We start from the raw sequence: 26,529 nt of genomic DNA on the forward strand, positions 1-26,529 counted from the left end.
GGAGATGGTGTCAGGTAGTGGGATGTATGGGTGGGCCCAGGAGAGAGGTCTGGGCTCCAGGAAAAATGAGGGCAGCAGAAAGAGGGATATAAAAAAGGAACTCAGAGAAGTTTGTGGAGTTTGAGTTTGGGGAGCAGTGCTGTACCAGGAGGGGTGTGCCACCTAGGGCTGACTGTCTGGGAGAGGACAGACCCAGTGGCAAGGAGAGCGAGGACACTCTGCCCTCCTTGCCTCACCCTGTGTCTGGGGTTTGCAAAGATGGTTGGATTTTATTTTCCTTCTGTGATACTCCTCTCTGACAATGGCTAGCACAGAAAGTTTGTGGTGCTGGAGAAGGGGGTGAGGGACAAAGGGCTGACAGCAATAATAAGATAAGAAGGGTGCATCCAGAGGAAAAGAAACTAGTTAGTGGCCCAAGAAGTACTGAGAGCTTGGGCATCTGGACCAGCAAGAATTTTCCCTCTACTGAGGACCTGAACTGGGGAAGGAGCTTCAGGTGCAGCATGAGCGACCTCGAGTAGGTATAAAGCTGACATGACCAACAGTGTGGAGACTAAACAGGTGAAGGAAAGTACAGAGCAGTCCTCTGGGGATGTGTTTGGGAAGAAAGGTGAATGGGTGGTAGGGCTGGTGTTAGAGCTTGCACTTTATTGCTATACCTTCTTTACAATGTACCTTAATTCTTTACAACAAATTTTATTTCTTCTTCCCACATTCTTTGAATGAGGAAACTGAAGCTCCAAGAGGTTAAATAACAGGCTCTAAGTCACACAGCTTGGGAAGTAACAGGGCGGTACTCAAACCCAAGTCCAGTGCCAGAGCCTACGCCCACTGCATTTCTGTAAAAGGACAGAGAAAGGTTTCAAGGACCTGATTTGAGGATGGGGCAGAGTGTCAGCTGGAGTCAAGAGGAAACAGGAGGAAAGCAGCCATACTCTGGGCAGCAAGAGGGTTAAGTCCTGTTTCTAACTTGGCCACATGTCGTTTTATAAACCCAGCAAGTCATCTGACTTTTATTCAAATCCATCTCCTTTTTCATGAAATGGAAACAACGTGAAGTGCCCTGCTTGTGTTTGGTTGGGGTAAGAACCCAATGAGAAAAAGGATGATGACATCATGGGTTAGAAACTCAACTTGCCGAGTCTAGCTCTCTACGAGAAACCAGGTTTAGAATCCAGTGACTCTGCTTTCTAATCCATTAAATATGTTCTCCTAAGCCCAGAACGTAATTAATGGACTTCAGCAGACGGTCCTATAAAATATGTATAGAATAGGATACAGAACATTGTTAACGTTTCAAATAGTTGTTACTGATAGGAACCAAACCAGTTTCAAATGCTAACCAATTCAAACAGGAGACGCTCGAAATTTGTAGAACTACCATAAAACTTTGGCCTTCAATCTTATTTAACTGTAACATAGAAATATTGCTATTAGTTCAGGCTCTACTTCTGGCCAGGTAGGTTTACCCAGAACCCCCAAGAATAGTATAGGGGGGCACTTTGGAGTCATCTGCTTCCACTTTGTGCCCTTGCTTGCCTCCTGATTAACTCCTAGCCCACCACTCCAGGGGCTGGCACCCTTCTTCCCTGGCCCCAGAGCTCATCCACAGCTGCAGTGTGCTAGGGCTGCCATAACAAAGTACCGCAGACTGGGTGACCTAAACATCAGACACGTATTGTCTCACGGTTCTGGAGGCTGGAAGTCCGAGATCAGGTGTCGGCAGGTTTGGTTTCTCCTGAGGCCTCTCTCCTTGGCCTGCAGGTGGTGGGCTTCTTGCCTCACAGGGCCCTTTTTCTGCGTGTGCATCCCTGGTGTCTCTCCGTGTGCCCAAATTTCCTGTTCTTATAAGGACACCAGTCGGTTTGGATTAGGGCCCACCCTAACAGCCTCCTTTTAATTTAATCACCTCTTTAAAGTTCCTGTCTCCAAATATATTCTGAGGTATTGGGGTCTAGGGCTTCAACATATGAACTGTGGGGGACACCACTCAGCCCATAACAACAGCCCTCCACACAGTTCCTCTGAAGAGATGGCTTTCCCTCTCCCAGGAGGTCAGATCCCGGCTCTGGTAGGAGCCCCTCTTTCCTTCCCTCGAGGGCTGCTCTCTTCCAGTTGTGCCGTCTCCCTTCCAGCTGCCCTGGGTGCAGAGGAGCAGGGGGCTTTGTGGCTCAGCCAATTCTGAGAGTTCCGTGTCCCATCCAGTACCCACTCCTGAGGGATCTGGCTTTCCCAGGCTCTTCCCTGCCAGCATCTCTGGGCTCTCCCTCTCCACCTAGTCCTAACCTTCTGCTTTCACACCTGTTCTCGTCTCTCTCACCTTGGAAGAAACGTTAGCTTGACATTTCCTCTTCTTCACCCTGCTTCTCTTTATCCCTTTCACCTCTGGAATTCTTGATGGATTAGTTGACTCCCTAGCTGTTTCCTTGAGAATCTACTCTAGAGCAACTTCTGACCCCACCATCCCACAGAACCTGCCCTCTCAAATACCACCCATCACCTGATGCTGGTCGTATCTTCCCGGTGCCCATCCTCCTCCACCCTGGGTTTCAGGGACAGTCCTTCCACAGCCGCTCTCCTTCATCCCAGCTGCTCCCTGCGAACATCACCTCAGATCAGACCCTGGCCCCTTCTCATCTTTCAGTGTACTCTTTTCCCCAAAGAACTGACCCATCCTCACAGTTTCCATTAATGATTGCATGTTGGATCCCGAAATCTTTCTCGTTCAGCTTCCACCAACTATCTCTAGAATTCTGATCCTGGGCTTCTAGCCAATACACAGATTAAACTCTTTCATCGACCACATTTTCTTGAGCCAAGCCAAACTCCTCGTCTTTCACTCCTAGATTCCACGTTCCATCGATAAAATTTTTCCCATTTATTCAAGCAAGAAGTCCCTGAGAAATCTTTGTTCCTCCCTCTTGTTTAGCCCCTAAATTCTTTTAACTTTTCTTCCACCTCTTATTGGTATTTTCTTTTCTGCTGCCTTTGCCAAGGCTGGACCTTGATGTGTTTCTCCTAAGAGTATGGCAGTAGCCTCCTAATTGGATATTCTTGTGCCCTAGAACTGGAAAGACCTCCAGGGGTCCTCTAGCCCAGTTGGACTGCTGTTTGTGTCAGGACTCCCTGTTACTCAGGACAGAGACCTAACTCTCAAACTTGACATTCTAGACCAGCACTGTCCAATAGAACTTTCTGTGATGATAGCAGTGCTCTCTGTCTGCACAATATGGAAGCCACTAAACATGCATGGCTATGAGCACTTGAAATGCGACTAGTGTGACCGAGGAACTGAATTTTTAATTTTCTTTAAATTGTCACACCATCTTCACGCCACTGCTCTCTGAAACCAGCCCTGTGCTCCAGCCACCCTCCACCAAACATCACCTTGACTCTCTACTCTGAGTCACTCTGTTCCTGATCAATGGGGCTCTTCTCTCCAGGTCAGATCATCTCGAGTCCTCAGGTCCACCCTGTGTCCCACCTCCCAGCCATCTCCTCAACAGACGCTGCTTTCTCTTTCTCCCTCATTTGAACAACTACATCATGTTGGCTGGATAAAACATTGTTTAACTTTCTGTTTAACTTTTATTTTGAAGTAATTTCAGAACTATGGAAAAGTTGCAAAAATAATACAAATATTTCTTGTATACCCTTCATTCACATTCTTCAAATATTAATGTTTTATCATTTTTGCTTTATCATATGTTCTCTCTCCTTCTCTTCCTCTATTTGTCAACCTCTCTTTCCTTCTACCTCTTCACAAACACATATACACATATACATACATACCTACATACACATTATTTTTTATGAACAGTTTGAAAGTAAGTTGCACATGTGGTATCCTCTATCCTCAAAACTTCAGTATATATTTCCTAAAAACAAGGACAATCTATTATAAAACCACAGCTATTTGATATAGTGTGGTTAGGGAGGATCTCATTGGTTAGGCAACTCTTTCCCATTTTTCATATTATAATTTACATACAGTAAAATTCACCCATTCTGTTGCACAGTTCTTGACAAATGCGTATAGTCCTGTAACTACCACCACGACCAAGATATGGTTTCTACACCTTAAAATATGTCCTATGCCCCTTAGTAGTCAACCCCTCCCCACCCACCTTTTCTCTGTCCCTACAGTTTTGCCTTTTCTAAAATGTCCTACAAATAGAATTATACAGGACACAGCCTTTGAATCTGGCTTCTTTTAGCAGAAGAGAAAGATGAATCATTGAGATTCATTCATGTTGTGTATATCAGAAGTTTGTTCCTTTTTATTGATGAGTGGTATTTCCTTGTATGAATGTACCACAGTTCATTCATTCTCCAGTTGAAGGACATTTGGATAACTTCTAGTTTTTGGCAATCACAAATAAACCCACTACAAACATTCATATACAGGTGTTTGTGTGCATGTAGGTTTTCATTTCATTTGGATGAGTATGTTAGATGACTTTTGAACAAAGACCTGAAAGAAATATGAAAATAAGCTATGAAGATAGCTGAGGATATTTTTACGTATTCACCATATTGCTATTTAGACAAAAGAATAGGTTTGTGTGGCAAAACTGGTCTGTTTGGGTCATTTTTCTTATGTGCGTTATTTGGAGAATGGGGGGGTAAGAATGAAGGAGACCATTGGTTGGTTCATTCATTTGTTTGTTCACTCATTGATCCATTCAACAAACATTAAAAAAAATAAAAGCCACAGTCCACAGTCTGTGACCCAAAGGAAGCCTGAGACCCTTGGATCCACACCAAGGACTAAATTTAGTCAGTTTATCTGACATAATTTCCCTTATGAGTTTCCTGAAAGTTAGGGTAAGAGAAGAGTTAGTGAGTTTGGGGTTATCATCATTGAAATGGACAATGGAAGCTTAAGCATTTTTCAGAGTTTTTATCTCCCTGGAGGCTCCAGGGACCCCTCCAGAGGCCCTGTTGAGAAGTGATACTCATTCGCTCATGAGGTTGTCCATGTGAGACTGCAAGGTCTCCAGAAAGACATATTCAAGGGAAGACTCTATCTGGATGAGGGGCCAGTGGATAAGACTATGCCCTCCTAGGATTCAGGAGCCTTGTAAAAAAAAAATAACAGGAAATAACCTGTGAACTTCTTTGTTTCAGGTGATGCAACTGTGAAAAAGAAACCTGCCCCCAAGACACCTCCGAAGGCAGGTAATTGGTCACAGCAACATTTGTGGGCAAGGGAGTCATCTGCCATGAGGGGTTTACCCTTTGCTCTGCTAGACTGACCACTGGGGATGTGGTCCCACCCCGCTCCCCGATTCAAGCTCTGCATTATTCAGGCTGAATTTTCCCCAAGAGTCTCTGTTCACCTTGGTCCCCCACCCTCTTCCACTACTTGCCTTTTCTCCTGCTTCCCTGGTATGGACAGCATCACACGATACTTTCCCATCCCTTCTGTGAAATCCTGCTCACCTCTCTGTCCTCCAGTCTGCCCCTTACGGAGATAATCCACTTTGTGCTGTACTCATGCTCTGCTCTGTATGTCCCTGTTATAGGAAGCCCTGTCTGTTTTCCATGAAAAGACATTTGAGGATGTGAACCATATTGAGCCTGTCAGCCAGGGTGACCTGGAGGTTAGAAGGCAAGATGCTCTGTAATTAATAAAGGAGTAAGGTCACAGATTCAAAGAATTAGGTTAAGGCACAAATTCCAGAACAACCAACAAACGGAGAATCATGCCTTGTAAATTGTGTGGGTCACTTCTGAGGGAATCAGGGTCAAGAGACCAACAAACCTAGCAGGTCCGTCAGCCCAGGTGTCTGAAGCAGTGGTCATTGCTCCGTCTTACCCTGAAGGTTCCGGAAGGTGAGAGAGGAGCAACAGACCAATGTGGCTGGCAGCGTCGAATGAGATTAGACTGTCTGAGGCTCCCTCCTCCTCGGAGCTCACTCTCTCCCTTGTCCTCCCCCAGCCGTGCCCCCGCAGATCATCCAGTTTCCTGAGGACCAAAAGGTGCGCGCAGGAGAGCCTGTGGAGCTGTTTGGTAAAGTGACCGGCGCCCAGCCCATCACCTGCACCTGGATGAAGTTCCGAAAGCAGGTCAGTAACAGAGGGCAGTGGCCCGAGAACAACCCGCACAAGTTGCAGAGCAGTTCTGGGCCGAAAGGGATGAGAAATGCTGCGACGAAGGGCAGCGTCACTCTTCATCACAGGGGCCTGAGAAGTGGGAGAGCCCCTCACACCCCTGTCACCCACCCACCAAATCTGAGCTCTTAATGACCTTTTCTTCTACATCTAGCAAGAATGCCTGTTTTATAGACAATTTGTGTGATAGAGAAGAGTATGAAGGGAAAAAACAGAAACCACCTATGGCCCTCACCTGATTTTGGTATCTCTGTCTAGAATTCTACTCAGAGTCAGGAAAATAGAACCAGGGACCTAAATGACCTCTCAGACTCTTGAGCTTTCTGTGATTCTGTGCCAGCTCACTGAACCCTATCTGTGGCAACCACTTAAACTTACCACGTGCTGGAGAGATAAAAGTGCACCTGAGTATTTGAGTAGATAAATTGTACGTTAAACAGAATTTTGGCTTACTGACCCAGAAATCTAACTTCCGTTTATAACAACAGTCCTATGGGAAAATGTTTGAATTTCCAAACAACCAGTTCCTTTTAGAGAAACTTGGGGAGCCTGGCCATTTTTCGGATCGCACGTTGGTAGTGTGTGCCCATGTGCCTGATCAGCAGGGGCCCCAGATCTCAGGCTGGCCCTGGATCAGGAACTCTACAGAAGGTGTGATGACTTCTTCTGAGCCCTCTGTTGCTCTATTTCCAACCCATTCAAATTGTCCTGAGGCCCAGAGGTGGGAGGCTAGTACTGGGGAAGAAGGAAGGGTTGGACTCAAAAGATGAAAAAGAGAAGCTGGCCTTATCCCAAAGCATGTTTGCTTGGGTTTTGTCTGGGCTAGTGGTGTCTGAAGTAAGATGGAATCTCAACCCTCTTCAGAGACATTTAGCCAAGTCCCGGCTCCATCCAACAGAACTTTCTGTAGTGATGTAATTGTACTATGTCTGTTATCCAGTAGAGTAGCCAATAACCATATGTGGCTATTGAACACGTGAAGTGTGACTAGTGCAACTGAGGAACTGAATTTTACACTTCAATTAATTAAAAATTGTTATAACAGCTTTGTTGAGATATAATTCACACACCATAAAATTCATCCTTTTAAAGTGTACATATATTCACAAGGTTGGGCAACCAGAACATTTTTATCACCTCGAAAAGAAACCCCAGACCCATTAGTAGTCATTTCTCCCCTTCCCCCAGACCCTGGCAATCTCTAACCTGCTTTCTGTCTCTTTGGATTTGCCTATTCTGGGCATTTCATATAAATGGAATCATACAATATGTGTTCTTTTGTGTCTGGGTTTTTTCACTTAGCGTTATGTTTTCAGGGCACATCCATGATGTACCATGAACCAATATTTTATTCCTTTTTTATGGCCAAATAATATTCCATTTTCTGGATGTACCACATTTTGTTTATCTGTTCATCCGTTGATGGACATTTGGATTATTTGCCACTCAACTAAAATTTGAATAGCCACATCTGGCTGGTGACTATGTTATTTGACAGTACAGAAGAGGTCAGAACCCACTGGGTGGGCTTTGTAAGTGACTTTGATCAAATGTGTTCTCCCACCATCCCATCCCAGAGCAGTGGAGGGGGCTGGACTGTACCCCGTTTCTGGTCTGGAGCAGAGAGTGACAGCTCACTCCCGACCACCAGACCCTGCTCAGCACCCTCCCTGCTTGTCCCAGATCTGGACCCTGTCAGGGCAGCTTGGCTCTGGATGCAGGAGAGGGGGAAGCTCAGAGTCCAGACCTTAGGGGGTTTTCCCTGCTTAGGGGGAAGCTCAGGGTCCAGACAAGACCAGCCCCACGCAGCTCGGGCAGCTGTATCCACATCCCCAGGGGTGAGGAGTGTGGGTCGGAGCCCCCTTCCTTTCTGGCTCAAGTCTCCAGTGCCTGCCCCACTCTCTGTCCCAGATCCAGGAGACTGAGCACATCAAGGTGGAGAACAGTGAGAATGGCAGCAAGCTCACCATCCGGGCTGCACGCCAGGAGCACTGTGGCTGCTACACTCTGCTGGTGGAGAACAGGCTGGGCAGCAGGCAGGCCCAGGTCAACCTCACCGTTGTGGGTGAGTCTGGGGACGGGGCGTAGGGAAGGCGGGATGATGGACTTCCAGGCCTCATCTCCCGGGGCCACTCCTTCAGCACGCGTTCCCTCTGCCCACAGGCTCCGTTTCTCCATGCTCTCCCACTCCCTGCTCTCACACTGTTGCTGCCCTTCATGCTTGTTGAGAATCCCAGACCTTGCACACACAGCGTTTTCCTCTTCCTATGAATCCCCTCCCGGTTTCCCTTTCTAGCCAGACTCTGAACTCTACCACTCCAGCTCTCTCCAGCTAGCCCCTGTGACCCCTTCTCCCCCTGGTCCACTGCCTTCCCCCAACCCCAGTCCCCTTGCAAACCCTCACCTTGAATCAGTGCTGCCTTTCAACTTCACTGCCGCTCTGCCTGAGTTTGGGGCACGGCAGAGAGACCACATCCATCTGCAGCCTCAGTGCTGGGCTCTGTCAATGTCTAGGCTCAGCCAAGGCATCAGTGCTGGTCAGTGCCCTCTCCCACACCCTGAGATAGCCATTCCTCGAGACCCCCCCTACCCTGCAGGCCTCTCTGAGAAATAGGAGGCATCAGGCATGAACTTACTTAGCTTGGTGGTCCCACACCTGCAGGCGTCTATCTGTCCCCGTGCTGACTCCACCCTCCAGGCTCTGGGTGTTTCCCACCTTTCTCCTGTGCTCCAGACCCCAGGCTCTTGAGGGCTCCAACACCCCCCACCCCCATTCTCTTCAACTTCTCCCCAATTTCTCCCATAAATGTGGCCAGGACTCTCCCATCTTCGCCATGCGCACAGGCACGCATAACTCCTGCAGTATCTCATCTCACTCTGGCCACCCTAGCATCTTTCTCCTGCTCGCTCTTCACGACCAAACCCTCTGAAAGAGCCAGTCTCTCCTCTGAGTCTCCTTCTTAACCCCCCTGGCAACAATCTTCAACTCCCTATAGCCTTACCCCCAGGACCCATTAGTCTTCTGGGACTACACGTCTGAGGTCACCTTGCCCTCCTAATCCCCAATCCACTCCCTTTTTCTTATCTCCTACATCCCAGGATTGAGTTCAGAGTCTGTCTCCAGACTGATTGTCAAGGTCACTTTTTCCTCTCCATCTCAATCACTGTGTTTTTCATGCCCTGGTCAACTCTCTCCTGAAATATCAAACTAGCTTCCTAACTGGCCTCCCACTGTCCGTCATGCTCAGCGCACTGCCCCCCCACGTGGCAGGCGTTTGGGACAGCGAAGGAACAGCGGATGGATAGCAGGCTGGGCCTAGAGCATCTGTGGGCCTTCATACGTGGCGCACATGAAAGCCTTTCATCTGGTGTTCTTTTTTTTTTTTAACATCTTTATTGGAGTATAATTGCTTTACAGTGGTGTGTTAGTTTCTGCTGTATAACAAAGTGAATCAGCTATACATATACATATACATATGTCCCCAAATCTCTTCCCTCTTGCGTCTCCCTCCCACCCTCCCTATCCCACCCCTCTAGGTGGTCACAAAGCACCGACCTGATCTCCCTGTGCTATGCAGCTGCTTCCCACTAGCCATCATCGGTTTTACATTTGGTAGTGTATATATGTCCATGCCACTCTCTCACTTTGTCTCAGTTTACCCTTCCCCCTCCCCATGTCAAGTCCATTCTCTAGTAGGTCTGAGTCTTTATTCCCGTCCTGCCTCTAGGTTCTTCATGCATGATCTTTTTTTTTTTTTTTTTTAGATTCCATATATATGTGTTAGCATACGGTATTTGTTTTTCTGTTTCTGACTTACTTCACTCTGTATGACAGACTCTAGGTCCATCCACCTCACCACAAATAACTCAATTTCGTTTCTTTTTATGGCTGAGTAATTTTCCATTGTATATATGTGCCACATCTTCTTTATCCATTCATCTGTCAATGGACACTTAGGTTGCTTCCATGTCCTGGCTATTGTAAATAGAGCTGCAGTGAACATTGTGGTACATGACTCTTTTTGAATTATGGTTTTCTCAGGGTATATGCCCAGTAGTGGGATTGCTGGGTCGTATGGTAGTTCTATTTTTAGTTTTGTTTTGTTTTTTAATTTCATTTATTTATGGCTGTGTTGGGTCTTCGTTTCTGTGCGAGGGCTTTCTCCAGTTGTGGCAAGTGGGGGCCACTCTTCATCACGGTGCGCGGGCCTCTCACTATCGCGGCCTCTCTTGTTGCGGAGCACAGGCTCCAGACGCGCAGGCTCAGCAATTGTGGCTCACGGGCCTAGTCGCTCCGCGGCATGTGGGATCTTCCCAGACCAGGGCTCGAACCCGTGTCCCCCGCATTGGCAGGCAGATTCTCAACCACTGTGCCACCAGGGAAGCCCTAATTTTTAGTTTTTTAAGGAACCTCCATACTGTTCTCCATAGTGGCTGTATCAATTTACATTCCCACCAACAGTGCAAGAGGGTTCCCTTTTCTCCACACCCTCTCCAGCATTTGTTGTTTGTAGATTTTTTGATGATGGCCATTCTGACTGGTGTGAGATGATACCTCATTGTAGTTTTGATTTGCATTTCTCTAATGATTAATGATGTTGAGCATCCTTTCATGTGTGTGTTGGCAATGTGTACATCTTCTTTGGAGAAATGTCTATTTAGGTCTTTACCCATTTTTGGATTTCACCTGGTGTTCTTTGATCTCATCCCCTTTCTTTAGTTTCCTTAGGTCAGGAGTTTTATCTCTGGGAAGGCCAGTGGACCAGAGGCTCAGGGAACAAGTTTCTCATCTATAAAAGACAGGAGAGACCCTTGACCCCCTCGCTCTCTCTGTGGTGACTCCGGATGCTTATTTTAATTGTCCCCTCCTGGAGTCAGGAACACTTTGCGGGCAGGGGATTGGTGCTAGTGATCCAGTTCGCCTTTCCACTTAGACCGGAACCTGAAGTATTGATTTGGTGCCACGCCCCCACGCGTCAGCTGGCAGCGGTTTCCAGTTTTCCTTGGTGTTCTCTCTCATCTGCTCCTGCTGGGGGAACTTTAGGGTCAAGTCCATGGAACTGCTTTTCTGCGACCAGTGCCCCCTGCCCCCATGCTCCCCACGGTGCCACCCGCTCCCCTCCCCCATCACCACCACACGGGCTGCAGTTGTGGCCTTTTATGGTTGAGTTTCTCATTCTCCTCGGCCAGTGCTGACAGGGCCATTGGCGTGGCTGTCCGCCAGCTGGCAGGAGCAGCATGTTAAATGCCGTCCTGGGAGGGGAATGGAATGGAGGGGAAGGGCTTTCTGTCTGCTTCCCCCTTGGAGAGCTAAGAATAGAATTGCTCAATAAAATGAGGACTCACGTTGATGGATACAGCAAATCCACATTCATTCAGAGCCTGTGGATTTAGAATCAGTCCAAAGTAAATCTGGATTAAGCCCAGGTTTACCTGCATGTCTCTAGGGACATCTGTGTATTATCTGATCAGGGTTGATTAAGTAGATGTAAAATGTAAATGAGATGAAACAGGAATTGTTTGGCCTGCTCCAGACAGTTTCAAGCACTTTGGAAGCACCCGTTTGTAAGCCAGCTAAATAAGGCCAGTTTAGCACAACTTCTACTAATCAGCGGTAAACGTCTCTTCTTGTATATTTTTTAAAGTACCCCTTTCTTTTCAGATAGTCTATGACTCCTATTTTTTTAAATGATGATAAAAATTAACCTTTCCCTGGGCTTCCCTGGTGGTGCAGTGGTTAAGAACCCACCTACCAACGCAGGGAACACAGGTTCGAGCCCTGGTCTGGGAAGATCCCACATGCTGCGGAGCAACTAAGCCCGTGTGCCACAACTACTGAGCCTGTGCTCTAGAGCCCACGGGCCACAACTACTGAGCCCGCACGCCACAACTACTGAAGCCCACGTGCCTAGAGCCCATGCTCCGCAACAAGAGAAGCTACTGCAATGGGAAGTCCACGCACAGCAACGAAGACCCAACACAGCCAAAAATAAAAACATAAATACATAAATTCATTTTAAAAAATTAGCCTTTCCTTCAGTTACTTTAAATGAGTGATGTTTAGCTATTTTGAAGGCTTATTATCATTATTATATGTTAAAAGGCAGTGCAGAATTTGTGATGCACAGAGGGCCTCTGCCCATGAGTGGGCCTCCAGCCTCAGCCTCGGAAGGGTGAGGGAGGGGCCTCTCGGGCAGTAGAGAACAGCTGGACCCAGATGAAGTCCTTCATGCGACTTGTCCAACACAAGAAAAACAGGCCACTCTGCATATCTTTAAAGGAGAGAAACAAAGCAGAGAGAATCCCAGATACCCAGTAATCCCCCAATACTATCTGAACTTGGAACTTGCATGATTTTTAAGGGCAGGAGATTTCTCATCGTAATGCTTGGCTTGGGCTTAAGCAAGATGCATTCTTGATCTTATTCAGCCTGATAGCTGGGAAAATAACAGGCCCCTGGAGTGAGGGTTCAGAGACCTTTTAGAATCTCCTTTTGGCTCTGTCACTGGCCAGCTGGGTATTCTTGGTAAGCAAAGTGCCTTGCCTAATCCCGAAGGGCCGGGATTACCCAGGTAGATAGCCTGGGGGCCCTTGCAGCCCCGCCGTTCTCTAAAAGCTGCAGGTGGCTGCTGAGGTGCGAGTGAAGGGAGGCCCAGGTGGGGTTAGGCGCAGTCACAGGCCATCTTCAGACACACAGGCACGCAGAGGCTGCCAGCGCAGTTACCCCAGAGAAGCAGGAGAGATGAGATCCTCCGTTTTCCCAGGAGTGAGAACATTTGCTGAAGAGAAAATCCTGGAACTGGTGCCATCGGAGCCCCTTCCTTTAGACTCAGCATTTCCCATTCTGCTAGTCAAGTCTCCAGGGAGCCATGAAAGAATTCCAAGGAAGCATGGGGCTCGGGGCCCCAGACACTGAGCCCGCCTGGCCTTTGCCAGGCCATGCCCAGGCCTCCCTCCCAGACTGAGTGCATCTGTTTCCTTGGCCTGGAGAACAGGCTGTTCTGAGGACGTCTGTTCTGTCCTGAGGGTTTTCGTCCCCAGCTCATCCAGCCTCCATGTGGAGCTCCGTAGGTTGGAAAGAACAGAAAGCATCAGGCTCAGCCCGTGGCTCCAAGGGCAGGCATGCGGGTGGGGACTCCTAATCTCCTATGACTTCAGACTTGCGTCTGTTCTGAACTCCTTAATATGGCATCAAATTCCTTGAAAGCCTTGAGGTTTCACTTTGAATTAAAGCCACCCTCCCCAAACTTCGCATCTTCTCTCATGCTGCAGGCAGTGACATATGTCCTGTGTCAGTTCTCTCTCTTTTAGCCAAGAGACTAAATTTGGAACAGGGTAGGGGATTAATAGTACCTTTTCCAAAATACCCATTTCTCAAAGTTTTCTTTTCTTGACCAAAGCAGGAGGGGAGAATATCAGTCAGTGGAGCGTATCTGTATTCGTCATCTCAAACTACAGGACATTAAACGTGTCCAGTCAGAAGTTTTCCAGGCATTTCCTTTGAGGGAGGGAGGCAGGGAGTCTGTCTTTCATCTTTCTTTAGGCCTTTTTACTTCCTTAGCTGGGTCTTGAGAGGACTTGAACCACTTGCCTGTAAGAGAGTCTAGAGTAATAAACATCTTAGCCAACACCAGAGATGTTTCTAAAAAGACCAATATATCTTTCAGAACAAACAGTTTTTCTAAGAGAACATACTGAACAACCAGTGAAAGTGGTTCCATCATAGGAGGCCTCCAGAGTGACTGCCACCGGTGGGGAGTGGCTGTCACAGTCCCAGAGTCATTCCAGGGCGAGTCAACCCAGGCTGGGGTGGCTGGTTATGGATGGCTTCCGGGCAGTGCGTTCTTGGCTGGATGTAGAAGCAGCAGGGCTTGGGGGAGGGGGGAAAATGAATATGTTTGTGTATATGTATATGTGGATGTGGATGTGTGTATAGGTATATATGTATGTGTTTGTGTGTGTATGTGTATGTATGTATAGGTGTATGTGTATGCATACGTATGTGTATGTGTTTATGTATATGTATACATGGACACACACACACAGGCAGAATGTTCTTTTTCTTCTCAATATGCTTAAGTCATTTGCTGGGATTTTCTTTGGCCTTCCTACCTTGCTGAGGGGTAGGAGAGTAGGAATCAAGTACTTTACCTGGGTTTGCTTATTTGATGCTTGCAAAACCCCTAAGAGGTAGATATATATTAACCTCATTTTCCAAATGAAAAAGACAAACTTGTCCTGGAAGTTAAGGAATTAGCTGGAATTCACATAGCTTATAAATTCACAGAGCATAAAACATGGCTTTTAATTGCTAGTTTGGGGAGCTCTAGGACTCAGATTGTCTTGGAGGAGATGAAGGCTTAGTGAACACTGGTATCTGTAACTAAACCAACCACCTACAGAGGCTAAATCTGAAACATAGAATTCTGTTCAGATGAGCACCTGCCAAAAATCAGCAAAACTAAAGAACCTCATTAATGAACACACTGACTCCCGTGATTTGCCTTGAAGTTGGCAGTGTTACTGGTTCTTAGCATTACTGGTCTGAATGGGAAGGCGGCCAGCCAAATGGGCCTCTCCTCGTTTGTGTCCTCAGCTCATTTTCTGGCCCTCAGTCAGGGATGATTGTGATTTGCTACTGTGGTTCGCTTTGAAATTCTCTATCTCATTTTATAGCAGTCCTAGGAGGATGACAGAGAGAGGGTAGGAGTAATTTTTTATATATTATAAAGTTAGAAATAAACTTCTGCAATAATGATGACAGTAAAGGCTACTCAAACAAGACGCTTTTCTAAGAACATCTCACAACAACCTTGTGATCCAGTGCTATGATCATGCACGTTTTACAGAGGAGGAAACTGTGGCACAGAGAGGTTAGCAAGTAATGAATGAAGACAGAGCTGTATTCAAACCCAGTGTGTGACTTCAGATCTCACTGTGCTGTACTGACTCTCAGCGGGGCAGGTGTTTCCCAGGTCCCAGAGAAAGTGGAGACTGACCCCTGGTTATGTCACAGGTCACTGACCTCAGGCCTGAAGGAGACACACACACACACACACACACACACACACACACACACACACACACACACACTGAACTCCTCTCAAAGCATATTTTTGATGGGAAGTAGTCCACGCCTCCTGGGCAGCTTCCTAGGTCTGTTTACACTGAGAAATATGTTTATGACTTGGGCAAAGCACAGGAAACCATGACGTGTAGACTGGAAACTAGCCAAAGAGAGGTTTTTTTCTGATCGGTATTTGTGGGGCTTTCCATATAGGCAGGTGTGTACATAGGTGCGACCGTGTGGATGAGGGAAGGAGAGCCAGGACCAGGGATCACAGCTCCTGTTCTCCAGGCTTCTCCCTCATGACAGAGCAAATGAAAGAACTTCTCTCCCTGCAGTCCTGCAGAGTTGGGTGATGTTGTGCTTCTGTCTCCGCAGACAAGCCGGACCCCCCGGCCGGCACGCCTTGTGCCTCTGACATTCGGAGCTCCTCGCTGACCCTGTCCTGGTACGGCTCCTCGTACGATGGGGGCAGCGCTGTACAGTCCTACAGCATCGAGATCTGGGACTCGGCAGACAAGAAGTGGAAGGAACTAGCCACATGCCGCAGCACCTCTTTTAACATCCAGGACCTGCTGCCTGACCGAGAGTATAAATTCCGTGTGCGCGCAATCAACGTCTATGGAACCAGTGAGCCGAGCCAGGAGTCTGAACTCACAGTGGTGGGAGAGAAACCTGAGGGTAGGCTGCCTTCCTTTCATCACTGGCTTGAGATAAATGTGCATGACTTACCTTGTGTGTGTAGAAGCCTGAACTGAGACGGGTACAAGGGAACTGACAAGACATCACTGATGACTGGCAGAGTCTTTTGGGATCTTGATTTCCAATGTTGAGATGCTGCTCCATACTCTAAAAGAGGTACCTATGATCCTTCAAAAAATATTGAACCACCAGTTCTGGTACACTCCCACCAGGGGCGATGGTGTGTTAATCAGGAGCACAGTCCTGGAAAGCGGGAGCTCAGGTAGACCTACAGTTTCAACGTCTTGCCCTACCCACTCATCCAGCTCCCTCCTCTCTTGCACTCATATTTGAGGGTGAACTCAGTGTCAGGGAAGACCGATAGGATTGGGGGCATAAAATCTAACAAGGAGGACAGCTAACTATAATGAGATGGGCTGCATCCTATTAGACCAGTATAAACAAATTGCAGAGACACAGCAGAAAGCATAAATAATTTTGCCACGAAGGTTGGGAAAGACTTCCTAGACGTAATACTTATGCTGAGTCTTGGAAAAAGGAATAGGATTCCAAGAGGTGGGGCAGATTGGGAGAGGCATTCCTCGCAGAGGAAACAGCGTGAGCAAAGGTACAAAGTGGTAGAAATGCATGGCATTTTGAGACTCTTGTGTGTGGCCAGGGCATATGCTGTGTGAGATAGAACAGGAGGAAGCAACACAAAAAGGACAGTGTGGGTAAAATTGTGAGTTCATCAAAGGTTTTCAGGCAGGGGCTTGATGCAATTAGATCTGTTTTTTTAGAAAAAGAGTTAGAGGAAGACTAGACCTTTGCAACTCAAGGGGTGGTCTGGACCACTAGTCTTGGGACCCTGGGAGCTTGTTAGAAATGCAGACTCTCTGCCCCCCACTTCCCTAGTCCCTTCTGAACCTTCATTTTAACATTATCCACCCTCACCCCGCCATGGATTCATATACACTTGAAAGTTCGAGAAGCACCAGAGTGGACTAGGGGGGTGAGATTGGAGTCAGTGAAATACCGGTTGAGCCTCTGTGGTGTAGTCTGGGAGAGGTATAGTAAGGGCTCCTTAGGAGGTGGAATTGACCATTCCTGATGACTTTTGGGGCAGAGAATTCAAGGGAAAAGTTAGAAGAGTCTAAGATTATTCCCAGGTCCCAGCTTGGGCAACTAAAGACAAGTTCAAGAGCCATTTAGAGGTTGATTATTATGATTCATGGTGGCTAACATATATTAAACACTTGCTGTATGCTAACCATACGTTAAGCACTTCACGTGCATTATGTCACGCATCTAACTCAACGAAGTAGATACTGTTATTACCCCCACTTTACAGATAGGGGAACTGAAGTTTAGAGGGGTGAAGCTACTTGCCCAAGGTCACAGAGCTTGGAAATGATGTGTTGAAGCTTGAACTCAAAGCTGTCTGAGCCTGAGCCTGAGCTCCGTTGGTTAAATTAATGGAGGAGGCCAGGCTGCCTCCCAGTGACTTGGAGGTTAGATAGCAGGGAGTTCAGAGAAGGTGGAAGTTCTGGTTTCAGTCCTGTTGAGTTGAGGTGTCTGAGGGATATCCATGGGGAGGGGTCTTCAGACTGTTGGATGGTTGAATCCAGAGCTCAGGAGAAAGGTTTAAGCTCGAGCTACAGGTTTGGAGGGGGGTCTTCACTATTTAATTGGTAATTGAAGCCATGGGCACGGAGAGGGGGGTAAAGAAAGTCTACACTGATACAGAAATGAAGGAGCCTGCATGACCAGGAGAAAGGACTGAGAGGGGAGAGAACCAAGGGGAGGCTGGAGCTGTGTTGCAGAAACATGGAAGCAGCGAGTGGCAAAGAGGAAAGAGATGAGGATGCAAGAAGATCTTTGGATTCAGCCCTTTGATAAGCTGTGATCTTTGAGAGCAAAGTCCATAGCATTTCCACAGGGTGGAAAATGGTTGGCCTGGGGCTAAGGAATAAATGGAAGAAGGAGAGGCCAGGAGTATGGAATGTTACTTCAAGAAGTTTCACGTGAAGAGAAGAAAACGAGTGCTGTGAATTTAAGATGGAGGCAAGGCTGGGGGCAGGGAGGAACGTGGAGGGAAAACAAGTGAAAGACTTCTAGGAGAAAAGAGAGCTGTAAGATGTGAGATAGAGAGAAGACTAAAGGACCAGGAGCTGGACAGGGCGCAGGTCCTGAAATCACCATATAGCCAGAGGCATCATACGTATGGAAACTGTCATTACAGTTTGATACCCCTCTTTAGTTTCAAAATTTAGGCATAAAACAGATATTAAACTTTACTTTCAAATTAAATGAGGGCTCCAGAAAGAAAGTTTGGAGGTTGCCAGTGGGAAACACACCAAATTTACAATTTTGCCTGTGCAGCCCTGTCTTGGGGGCCTTTGCCCAGTGAGCCCTAGAGATCCCCAGAGGGCAGGTCTCTCTGAGAGCCACAGTGTGCTGTGGCGGCGTGGATCGTGGAGCCCGGCCCGAGAGAGCCCTGCCAGACCTCTTTGCAGTTTCATGGGGCTCCTGCCCACTAGCCGCTCACAAATGTCTTTGGGAGAAAGAGTGACAAAACTGCCATCGGCCGCCCTTTGACATGCGCAGAACGGGGAGCAGACTGGTTAGAGTGGGCGGGCCGGGAGAGGCAGCCAGGTTCCAGTCTGCATGTTTTTAGCATATTACTTTGTCCAAGAAGATGACTCCCAGCTCCTTAGAAAAGTGATAGAAAAGGGGTAACATGGCAGTGAGATGTGCATTAGCTGCAAGGGAAAACTTCCAGGTCTTTTATGGCATATACTAGAAGAGACTGTAGAATACCTGTTGAGCCCCATACAGAGGACCAGAGGCCACAGGAGCTGCACGTGTGGCTCTTAGCAGGCCAGGACAGCAGCTTCCAGGGCTGTGAGGACGGTCTATGGGGAGGAGGGGCTGGGACCACTTGGCTCCAGGCAGGTGGCCTCTCCCTTCTTGCCTGAGGCCAGCTGAACCCCCTTCTGTGGTCCTCAGATTCTCTTCCTGGGGCCCAACCTGGTTGGGAGCAGACAAAGGGAAATGTTGAAATTGCCTGCAATCCAGAGGAGGGGTCCAGGCCACCCAGGGCTTCCATGCTGGAAGATGCTCCCACCCCCAGGTCCAGGTGGCTTGTCCCTGGTTGGGGGGGTGGGGAGGGGCAGAACAGCACAGAACATCCTCTGAGGGGCAGAGGATGAAGGGGGGGATGGGAGGGTGAGGGTAAGGGGGTGTGGCTTCCAAGTGAAGCTCTCTGTGGACTGCTCAGAAGCCTGTCAGTTATAGCCTGGGTTGATCATCTCTCTCCTCTTTAAAAGTGCAATGGCTCTCAGAGAAGTGGAGGGTGTGTGTGTGTGTGCACATGTGTAGAAGAGGGATGTGATTTTAGTAGATCATTTCTGTGAGCCCGTGGGGTCTGGTGGTCATAAAAAGGCAGTGCCAATTAAGCATCCCCCTGCTAAGCGCAGCTAATGTTGGCTCTCACCTTCCCCACCGCTACCACGGCCCTTCCTGCCTCTGCCTCAGCAACTTCAGTTTTTGGCTTCATCCGGACCTCTCAGTTCCATCCCCGCCCTCACTCTGCATTCACTCACTCAGTGTGTCCGGTACCCCTCCTGTGTTCCAGGTGCTGCCGGGGTGCTAGGGATACAGTGGAGGACACAGCGTAGCATGTAGGTCTCCACCCAGCTCTGTGTCCTCCTTATGCCAGAGCCCCCCCCCTCAGACTAGGACCCCTAACCTGACAGCTCCCCTCCTCGTCTTCCCAAACCTGAGTAAACGAGCACCTCCCCTTCCCCCTCCCACCCAACGCAGCCGCTGTCTCACATCCCAACCAGGTCTGGATCTCCACTCCCACCATACTCAGCTCTAACTCTGAAATCCACTCCGTCCTTGCTCCTAATCCTAATTTGTTCTAGTCTATATAGTTGTTAGCAAACAGCTGTGATACAGGCTGCTTGCAGAGTAGGGTAGAGATGTCTGCATCAGAGCCCCTAGAGAAGCAGCGGAGATCAACTGCTCACCCTGAGCTGCCGCAGCTGCCCTCCCCGGGACGCGGGTGCCCTCTAGTGCCCGCTGGGCTCACAGCAGCCCTCTGCCGTGCGAAGGGACCGCTCTGTCCAGGGAGCCGGCTAGACACGTGCCACGTGAGGGCCAGAGCGCTCAGCAGGTCCTCCCCGAAACACCACTCCAGGGGGATGGTGTCATCTGCCTGCAGAAATATCTCGGAACCATCTTCCAAATAGTTATTCCACTTAGCTTTTGGATCTCACAGCTCTTTCTGAGTGGATTTTTTAAAAAGTGTTTCGTTGAAGTCCCTTCTACTGCAATTTAGCTCCTTCCTGAACGGAAAGATGGACACCACGTGGCCACCTCTCTCATTACTACCTCTTTATGCTCAGAGAGCTTGACTAATTGAATTGTGGTCTTTCCCCCACACCTCTGGGGTTCCTCCTCTTATGGCCATTTCCCTGCCAAATAGAGGAGACAGGACGAGAAGGAAAAGGAGGAAGGGAAATATCTCAGCCTGGAGCCTTGGTCCGAGTTCCACACAGAGGAAGGGTTGCTGTGTGACAGTGAGTCAGAGGCAGGGGCCTGGGTTCCCTGAGATTGAGCTGGACCCCACAGCCATGGTACCAGGAAAGCACTCTGCATCTTGACTGCTAAGGAGAGAGGCAGGAGGTGAGGGTAGGTGTGGTATTTGAGACGAGGGCAAGAAGGCTAGCTCCATTTCTAACTGGTGTCAGAGAGATGGGGAGAGGCCAGTTCTAGAACTGCATGCCCTTTCAGGGCCACCTGGAAGATGCCTCCGGGAAACAGGTCATTGGAAAGCCCCTCGTGGGCTCACAGCCCTGCTGCGGCTCCTTCACGAGGAGAGGACAGACAGTTCCTCCTAGAGATTCCAGGCCAGGAAAGCCTGTCTCTCTGTACTCTCTCATCCTGCTGCTCATTCTACACCAGGATATGTGGCATGGGGACAAAAAGGTCAGGACAGGTCAAACCACTGTCTCAGCGAGGGCACCACGGATCAGGACGATGGGGCCTCCCTGACACTAAATGTGGTTATTATCATTAATATTTTGTCTCTAAGGCCCCATCCAGTGACTGGCATCCACAAGTGCTCAGTTAATGATTGTTGAATTGACTTGAATCTCTTGCTTTCCTTAAAGCCCTGTTTGAAATACCATTGTTAAACTAACCTAAACATCTCTTGAACCTATTTATCGTTCTTACGGTGGCTCTTGAGATGTGATTTCCAGGTGCCTACAGCCTTCCTCCTATGTGAGGTATAACGCTAAATTGTTCTCCCACGTTATAGTATTCATTAGTTGGTGAAAGTTTGTAACCCTAATCTCACCCTTGGCTATTGTGATTTTTTTTGTTTTTTATCATGTCTGCTTTAGGTTTCTTTCCCAACCAGAGAGGCCTAACCTTTTCTGATTGTCTTCACATGGCAGCTCTTCCTTTCCATGGCCCATACCTCCTCCAGCTCCACTGAGACTTTCTCAGTGCCAGCAGCCAGGGTTCTAGGATCACATGACCCCAGGCTCTACCAAGGGCAAAGTAATAATACCTGTTGGCGGCCGGTGCACACGTCCCCAATGACAGCATTCTGTTGGCCAGAGCAGTTGGTTGAGGAACGGGGCTCCCGCTTTTGGTTCTAACTAGATACCCTAGGGCTTGTCATGCTGAAACTCTGAATGATTCAATTCTCTCTGAACACATGACTCCATTACTACCTTCCAGGTGTGTTGCTCTCATGTACATTTTGGTCATCCATGAATTTGACAGTGTCACTCTCAACTCTCAAATCTGTGATTTAGAAGACTTGATCAGTTATACTCGCATCCCGACAGTATCTGTGAACCCCACCACTAATCTGAGAGTCCCCGATGATCTTATCCTTTTTTATTTTTCCATGGTATTTTCCTTTCTGTGACAAATATTCCTCCCAATCCCACTTGTGTTGGTTTTTTAAAACTAAACTTCATCAACAGCATTTTAAGAACTCTAAACAAATCATAGCCTCTCTTGTTCCCGGTCACATGCTTATAAACTCTCTCAAAACTCTTTTCCAGCAAGGGGTACTTATCTTGCATGGGAACTGTGTGACTTCTCTCAGGTTGCCTGCTTAGGTTTCAGTAATTTGTTCTGCCCTCAGCCTAACAGAGAGGCTCACCGTCTACAGTTTCAAGCTGCACCTGGTCCCCGACCCACACCTTCATCGCCAGCATTCCACTTGCGAAGCACACAGAGCTGGGCCCGCTCCCACACAAGCCCTTCTTGCTGGGCAGTGTCTGACCAACCCCTCCACCCCGTCTGCTCTGACCTTCCTTCCATCTGCCGTCCCTTTCCTGTCCTCGGTCTTGCTCTGCTGGGAGCTTCAGCAAATCACACCCTTTCCCCCAGTTGTTCACACACACACACACACACACACTTTAGAAATCCTTGGCCTCCCTCTCTGGCTTCCTCAGGCCTTTCTACCTCTTCAGGAAGCCTCCCTTGGTTCCCGCTGTCAGACGGGACACAGCCCACATCGTGGCTGAGCAGCACCTAGCACATCACAAAGCGTGGCATCCAGGGCTAGCCAAGGACCCGAGAAACCACCCAGAAATACAGTGCTTTCCTTTTACAGATGAGGAAACTGAGGTCCAGGAAGGGAAAGGCACTTGGCGAAGGTCAAGAAGCCACAGTGGCTCTTTAGGGACTAATTATGCCAAAGCAAAGGAAAGCCTGGACTTCTGAAGTGGGTGTGTTCCTCTGGCCACCAGCCTGTCCCCTCACGACCCCCCACCCACTACTGAAACATCTGTGTGAACGGCTAGGGTGGGCTGCTCCCGTCCCTCCTTGCCATACCCGTAAACACCCGCTGGCTTCCTGCATGACGTCACCCACCTCCTCGCTGTGTTCCATCACTTCCTTTAAGACACAACTCAAGGGCTCCTTCTTCCTAGACTAATTGCTCTGACTTTATACTTGCCCCACTTGTGTCACCTTCCTCCATTGTCTACTCAGTTTGTACTGCGATATCATGTGCTTGATTACATAACACTCGTAATGGATATTTCAAGGATATGTGTTTTTGCCTCTCCAACGAAATTATATATAAGCTCCAAGAAAGGAGGAGAGATCATGCCATCTGTATTTTGTTTTGTACACCCATGATCACTGGCAAAATAACTGGTACCTAGCTGGAATTCCAGAAAAAGTTCTCAGCAAATGGATAAATGGATTTGACACTAGTAGCAATTATAAGCTGCCGACTTTTGAGCCGTAGCAGAAAGGGACTGTCGTAGTTATGTGTAGGTTCTGAAAGTCAGAGAGACTAGAAAAGATGTGAAGAAGGGCATGTCTAGGGGGCCTCAAGGCTAGAGGGGAGTGGATGGAGGGGAGAGCTGGCAGAGGAGGGGCTGGGTGGGGTGAGGAGGCCAGCGCCTGCCGGTGGGTACGTGGCACTGTTGCAGCGTGGACCCACTGACCCCCTGGTGATGCCCAGAGCTCTGGGCTTGGTGGTCTTGTGCCGGGGGAGGCTGAAGTCTGACAGGGCCCCTGGCATGCTTTGCTCTCGGTGGGCCTTCATTACTAATCGCCCACGCCCTCTCTCCCCCTAGAGCCGAAGGATGAAGTGGAGGTGTCAGATGATGGTGAGTGCTGGCCCCCGTCCTCGGGAAGACTCGAGGGGTGGAGGGGGATGAGTGAGGGGTCTGATGGCTCACACTCACCCCGACCCCCATCCTGCAGATGAAAAGGAGCCTGAGGTTGATTACCGGACCGTCACAGTCAATACTGACCAGAAAGTGTCTGACTTCTACGACATCGAAGAGAGAATAGGATCGTAAGTGGAGTGGGAAGCACCCTTCCGGAGCCCAGGGTGAGGGTGGCGCAGGCCCCGAGGTTAAGTTCCCTGCTTCCTCTTCCTGTCCTTCCCTGGGTTCTGCCAACTCCCCAGACTGAGGTTCCTGCAGAACCGGGAGGGCTTGACCTGTCGGCACCCATGAAAGCATCACCCGGCCAGGGCTCTCTTAGGAGCTGCTGTGCCCCGGGCTCCCTCCGCAAGCTTGAGCAGGCCCGTCCTCCTCTGCAATCCACCCCGCACATGGGACATGACCCAGGGCAGCGGGTCTGGCCCGGCCCGTCTTTAGGATCCCTTCCCTTTGATCCGTGCTCGCCATTCAGCAGTTCTAGCTCCAGTGCTTCAGGAGAACGCGGCCCCTCGACGTGCACCTCCTGTCATCACCCCTCGCTTTGTAAACTCAGTCCACAGTCTCTGCTCAGGCTCTTCCCTGGGCTGCGGAGACTCCAATGGACTCAGACCGCAAGCCTGGGCCCTCGGCACAGCCAGGCTGTGCCCACCAGCAGCGGCACCCAGGGCTGCCTGTCGCCCACTGACTCTCCCTGGAGGAGGAGGGGAGGTGGAAGAGAGAGGAATGGGGCTCAGCTCTTATTTCCGGAGGGTTTCTGTCCAATAAAGGAGTGACATCAACCTCATCGCAGTCCTGAAGAACGAGGACCCTGCGCTGGGGCGGGAGTGGTGTCGGCGGAATGCCACCACTGCCGTCCCCACGGTGGGAAGCAGGGGCCTTGCTAGGCTGTCTCCAGGGCCCCGGTACTGGAAAGGCGTGGAAGGCAGGCAACCACTCAGAAATTCTCGGTACTTGGGGAGGACTTCCCCAACCTGACGTCACGGGTCCTTTCGCGGGGGAAAGGGAAAGAAGTCTGTCGCCAGGATTGAGGCCTCAGCCCAAGGAGGTGACGGTCCTAAAAGAACGGCAAGACTGGACAGAGTTAGGGCGGGGTTGCGGGGCCAGACCCGGGCTGACACTCACAAGTGATGGAGAGTCGGTTTGTCAACGTCAGCAGTGCGCTTCACTGACCTAGAGCAGGGACTGGCAAACTTTTTCTGTAAAGGGCCAGATAGTGGATATTTAGGGTTTGTGGGCCATTTGGTTTATGCTGCAACGACTGCTCTGCTACTGAAACCCAGAAGCAGCCACAGACGATCTGGGCACAAATGGGCATGGCTGTTTTCCAGTAAAACTTTATTTAGAAAAAGAGGGAGGCCAGATGGGTCCCACAGTCCATCACTTGCCAATCCCAATTCAGTGGAAAGCTGGGCTAAATTGCTTTTTCTCTCCTCCTTTCACTCACAGTGGGAAATTTGGACAGGTCTTTCGACTTGTAGAAAAGAAAACTGGAAAAATCTGGGCAGGGAAATTCTTCAAGGCGTATTCAGCAAAAGAGAAAGAGAACATCCGGCAGGAGATCAGCATCATGAACTGCCTCCACCACCCCAAGCTGGTCCAGTGTGTGGACGCCTTCGAGGAGAAGGCCAACATCGTCATGGTCCTGGAAATGTGAGTGTCTGCCGCGGGGCGGCCCAGGCGCCATGGGCCTGGGATCCCCTTGTGTGACTCCCCCACTGTCCCGCCACCACCCTCCGCCCCAAGATGGAGAGCACCATGGGCCAGGGGGTGATGTGCACGACACTCAGCAGCCCGTACGGCCGGGTGCCGACCACTGGGAACAGTCCGTCTGTGCCTGGTGCTGGCCCTGACCCACTGCCCACCAGCCGCCTCTGCTCATCTCCAGAACACACTGGCAGGTCTTTGAGGACCGCTGCCCCCTTCTCACCCTCACCTCCCTGTGAAAGGCTCAGGGCTACCCCTCCCTCGCCTCCTTGGTTTCATTCAGGGCATTCTGACCTAGAGGTGGCTTTAGAGCAGAAGAGGGGGGACAGGACAACTTCCCGACCAGCCTGTGAGAGAGAAGGGGGCCCAGGGCTGGGAGCTCAGAATGCAGGAGTGTAAGCCTCGCTCCCGTCCTCCTGCTCTGCTCTGTGTGCCCCTGGCCCACGCTGGTTTGTTCTCTCTTGACCTCTCACTCACCAAAGAGTAGCGCTTTCTGAGCTGGGCTGCACAGAGGCAGGGGGATGACCGGATGACGTCCAGCCAAGGCTTTCCTGGACTCCATTGTTTCTTCGAGTCTCAGTCCTCCACCTCTCTCCCCTCTGAGTGCTGGTCTGCATGTGCACAAACACACACACACATACACACACACATATAAACATGCATACACGCACACCACACACATAAACATACATACACGCACAAACACACACACACATAAACATACATACACGCACACACACACAAACATACATACACGCACAAACACACACGTAAACATACATACACGCACAAACACACACATAAACATACATACATGCACAAACACACACATAAACATACATACATGCACACACACACATAAACATACATGCACACACACATAAACATACATACACGCACAAACACACACACATAAACATACATACATGCACAAACACACATGCACATATAAACATACATACATACACACACACACATACAAACATACTGGAGTCAGTAAGCCAGACGTGCTCCGTAGTGTGTATTTTTTAAGGATTTCTTTTCCTTTTTTAATGTGAATTTTAAAAGTATATGGTACAATCATATCAAAAAATATAAGAAAATACACAATGAGAAGTCCCATTCCTACCCCTGTCTCCCATCTACCCTGTTCCTACCCTGCCTCAGCACCACTGGTAACCAATTTTGTTGGTTTTGTCTGTGTCCTTCCAAAGTTTCTTTATGAAAATGCAAGCATATATTATT

At 49.1% G+C, this 26,529-nt stretch overlaps 1 protein-coding gene across 9 annotated transcripts in view; it reads left to right on the forward strand.

The window, feature by feature from the left end:
* MYLK (myosin light chain kinase) overlaps positions 1–26,529 on the forward strand; it is a 270,332-nt gene that overhangs the window by 214,590 nt on the left and 29,213 nt on the right. For all 9 annotated transcript variants that reach the window (XM_082460944.1, XM_082460943.1, XM_082460942.1 and 6 more), the window contains 7 exons: positions 5,131–5,181; positions 5,945–6,072; positions 8,029–8,182; positions 15,563–15,865; positions 23,488–23,520; positions 23,618–23,711; positions 25,027–25,230. In XM_082460944.1, the coding sequence (XP_082317070.1) occupies positions 5,131–5,181; positions 5,945–6,072; positions 8,029–8,182; positions 15,563–15,865; positions 23,488–23,520; positions 23,618–23,711; positions 25,027–25,230 (967 nt within the window). The remainder of the gene's footprint in view (positions 1–5,130; positions 5,182–5,944; positions 6,073–8,028; positions 8,183–15,562; positions 15,866–23,487; positions 23,521–23,617; positions 23,712–25,026; positions 25,231–26,529) is intronic.

The sequence above is a fragment of the Balaenoptera physalus genome, assembly GCF_965194825.1.
Source record: "Balaenoptera physalus genome assembly, chromosome: 4".
Taxonomy (NCBI): domain Eukaryota; kingdom Metazoa; phylum Chordata; class Mammalia; order Artiodactyla; family Balaenopteridae; genus Balaenoptera; species Balaenoptera physalus.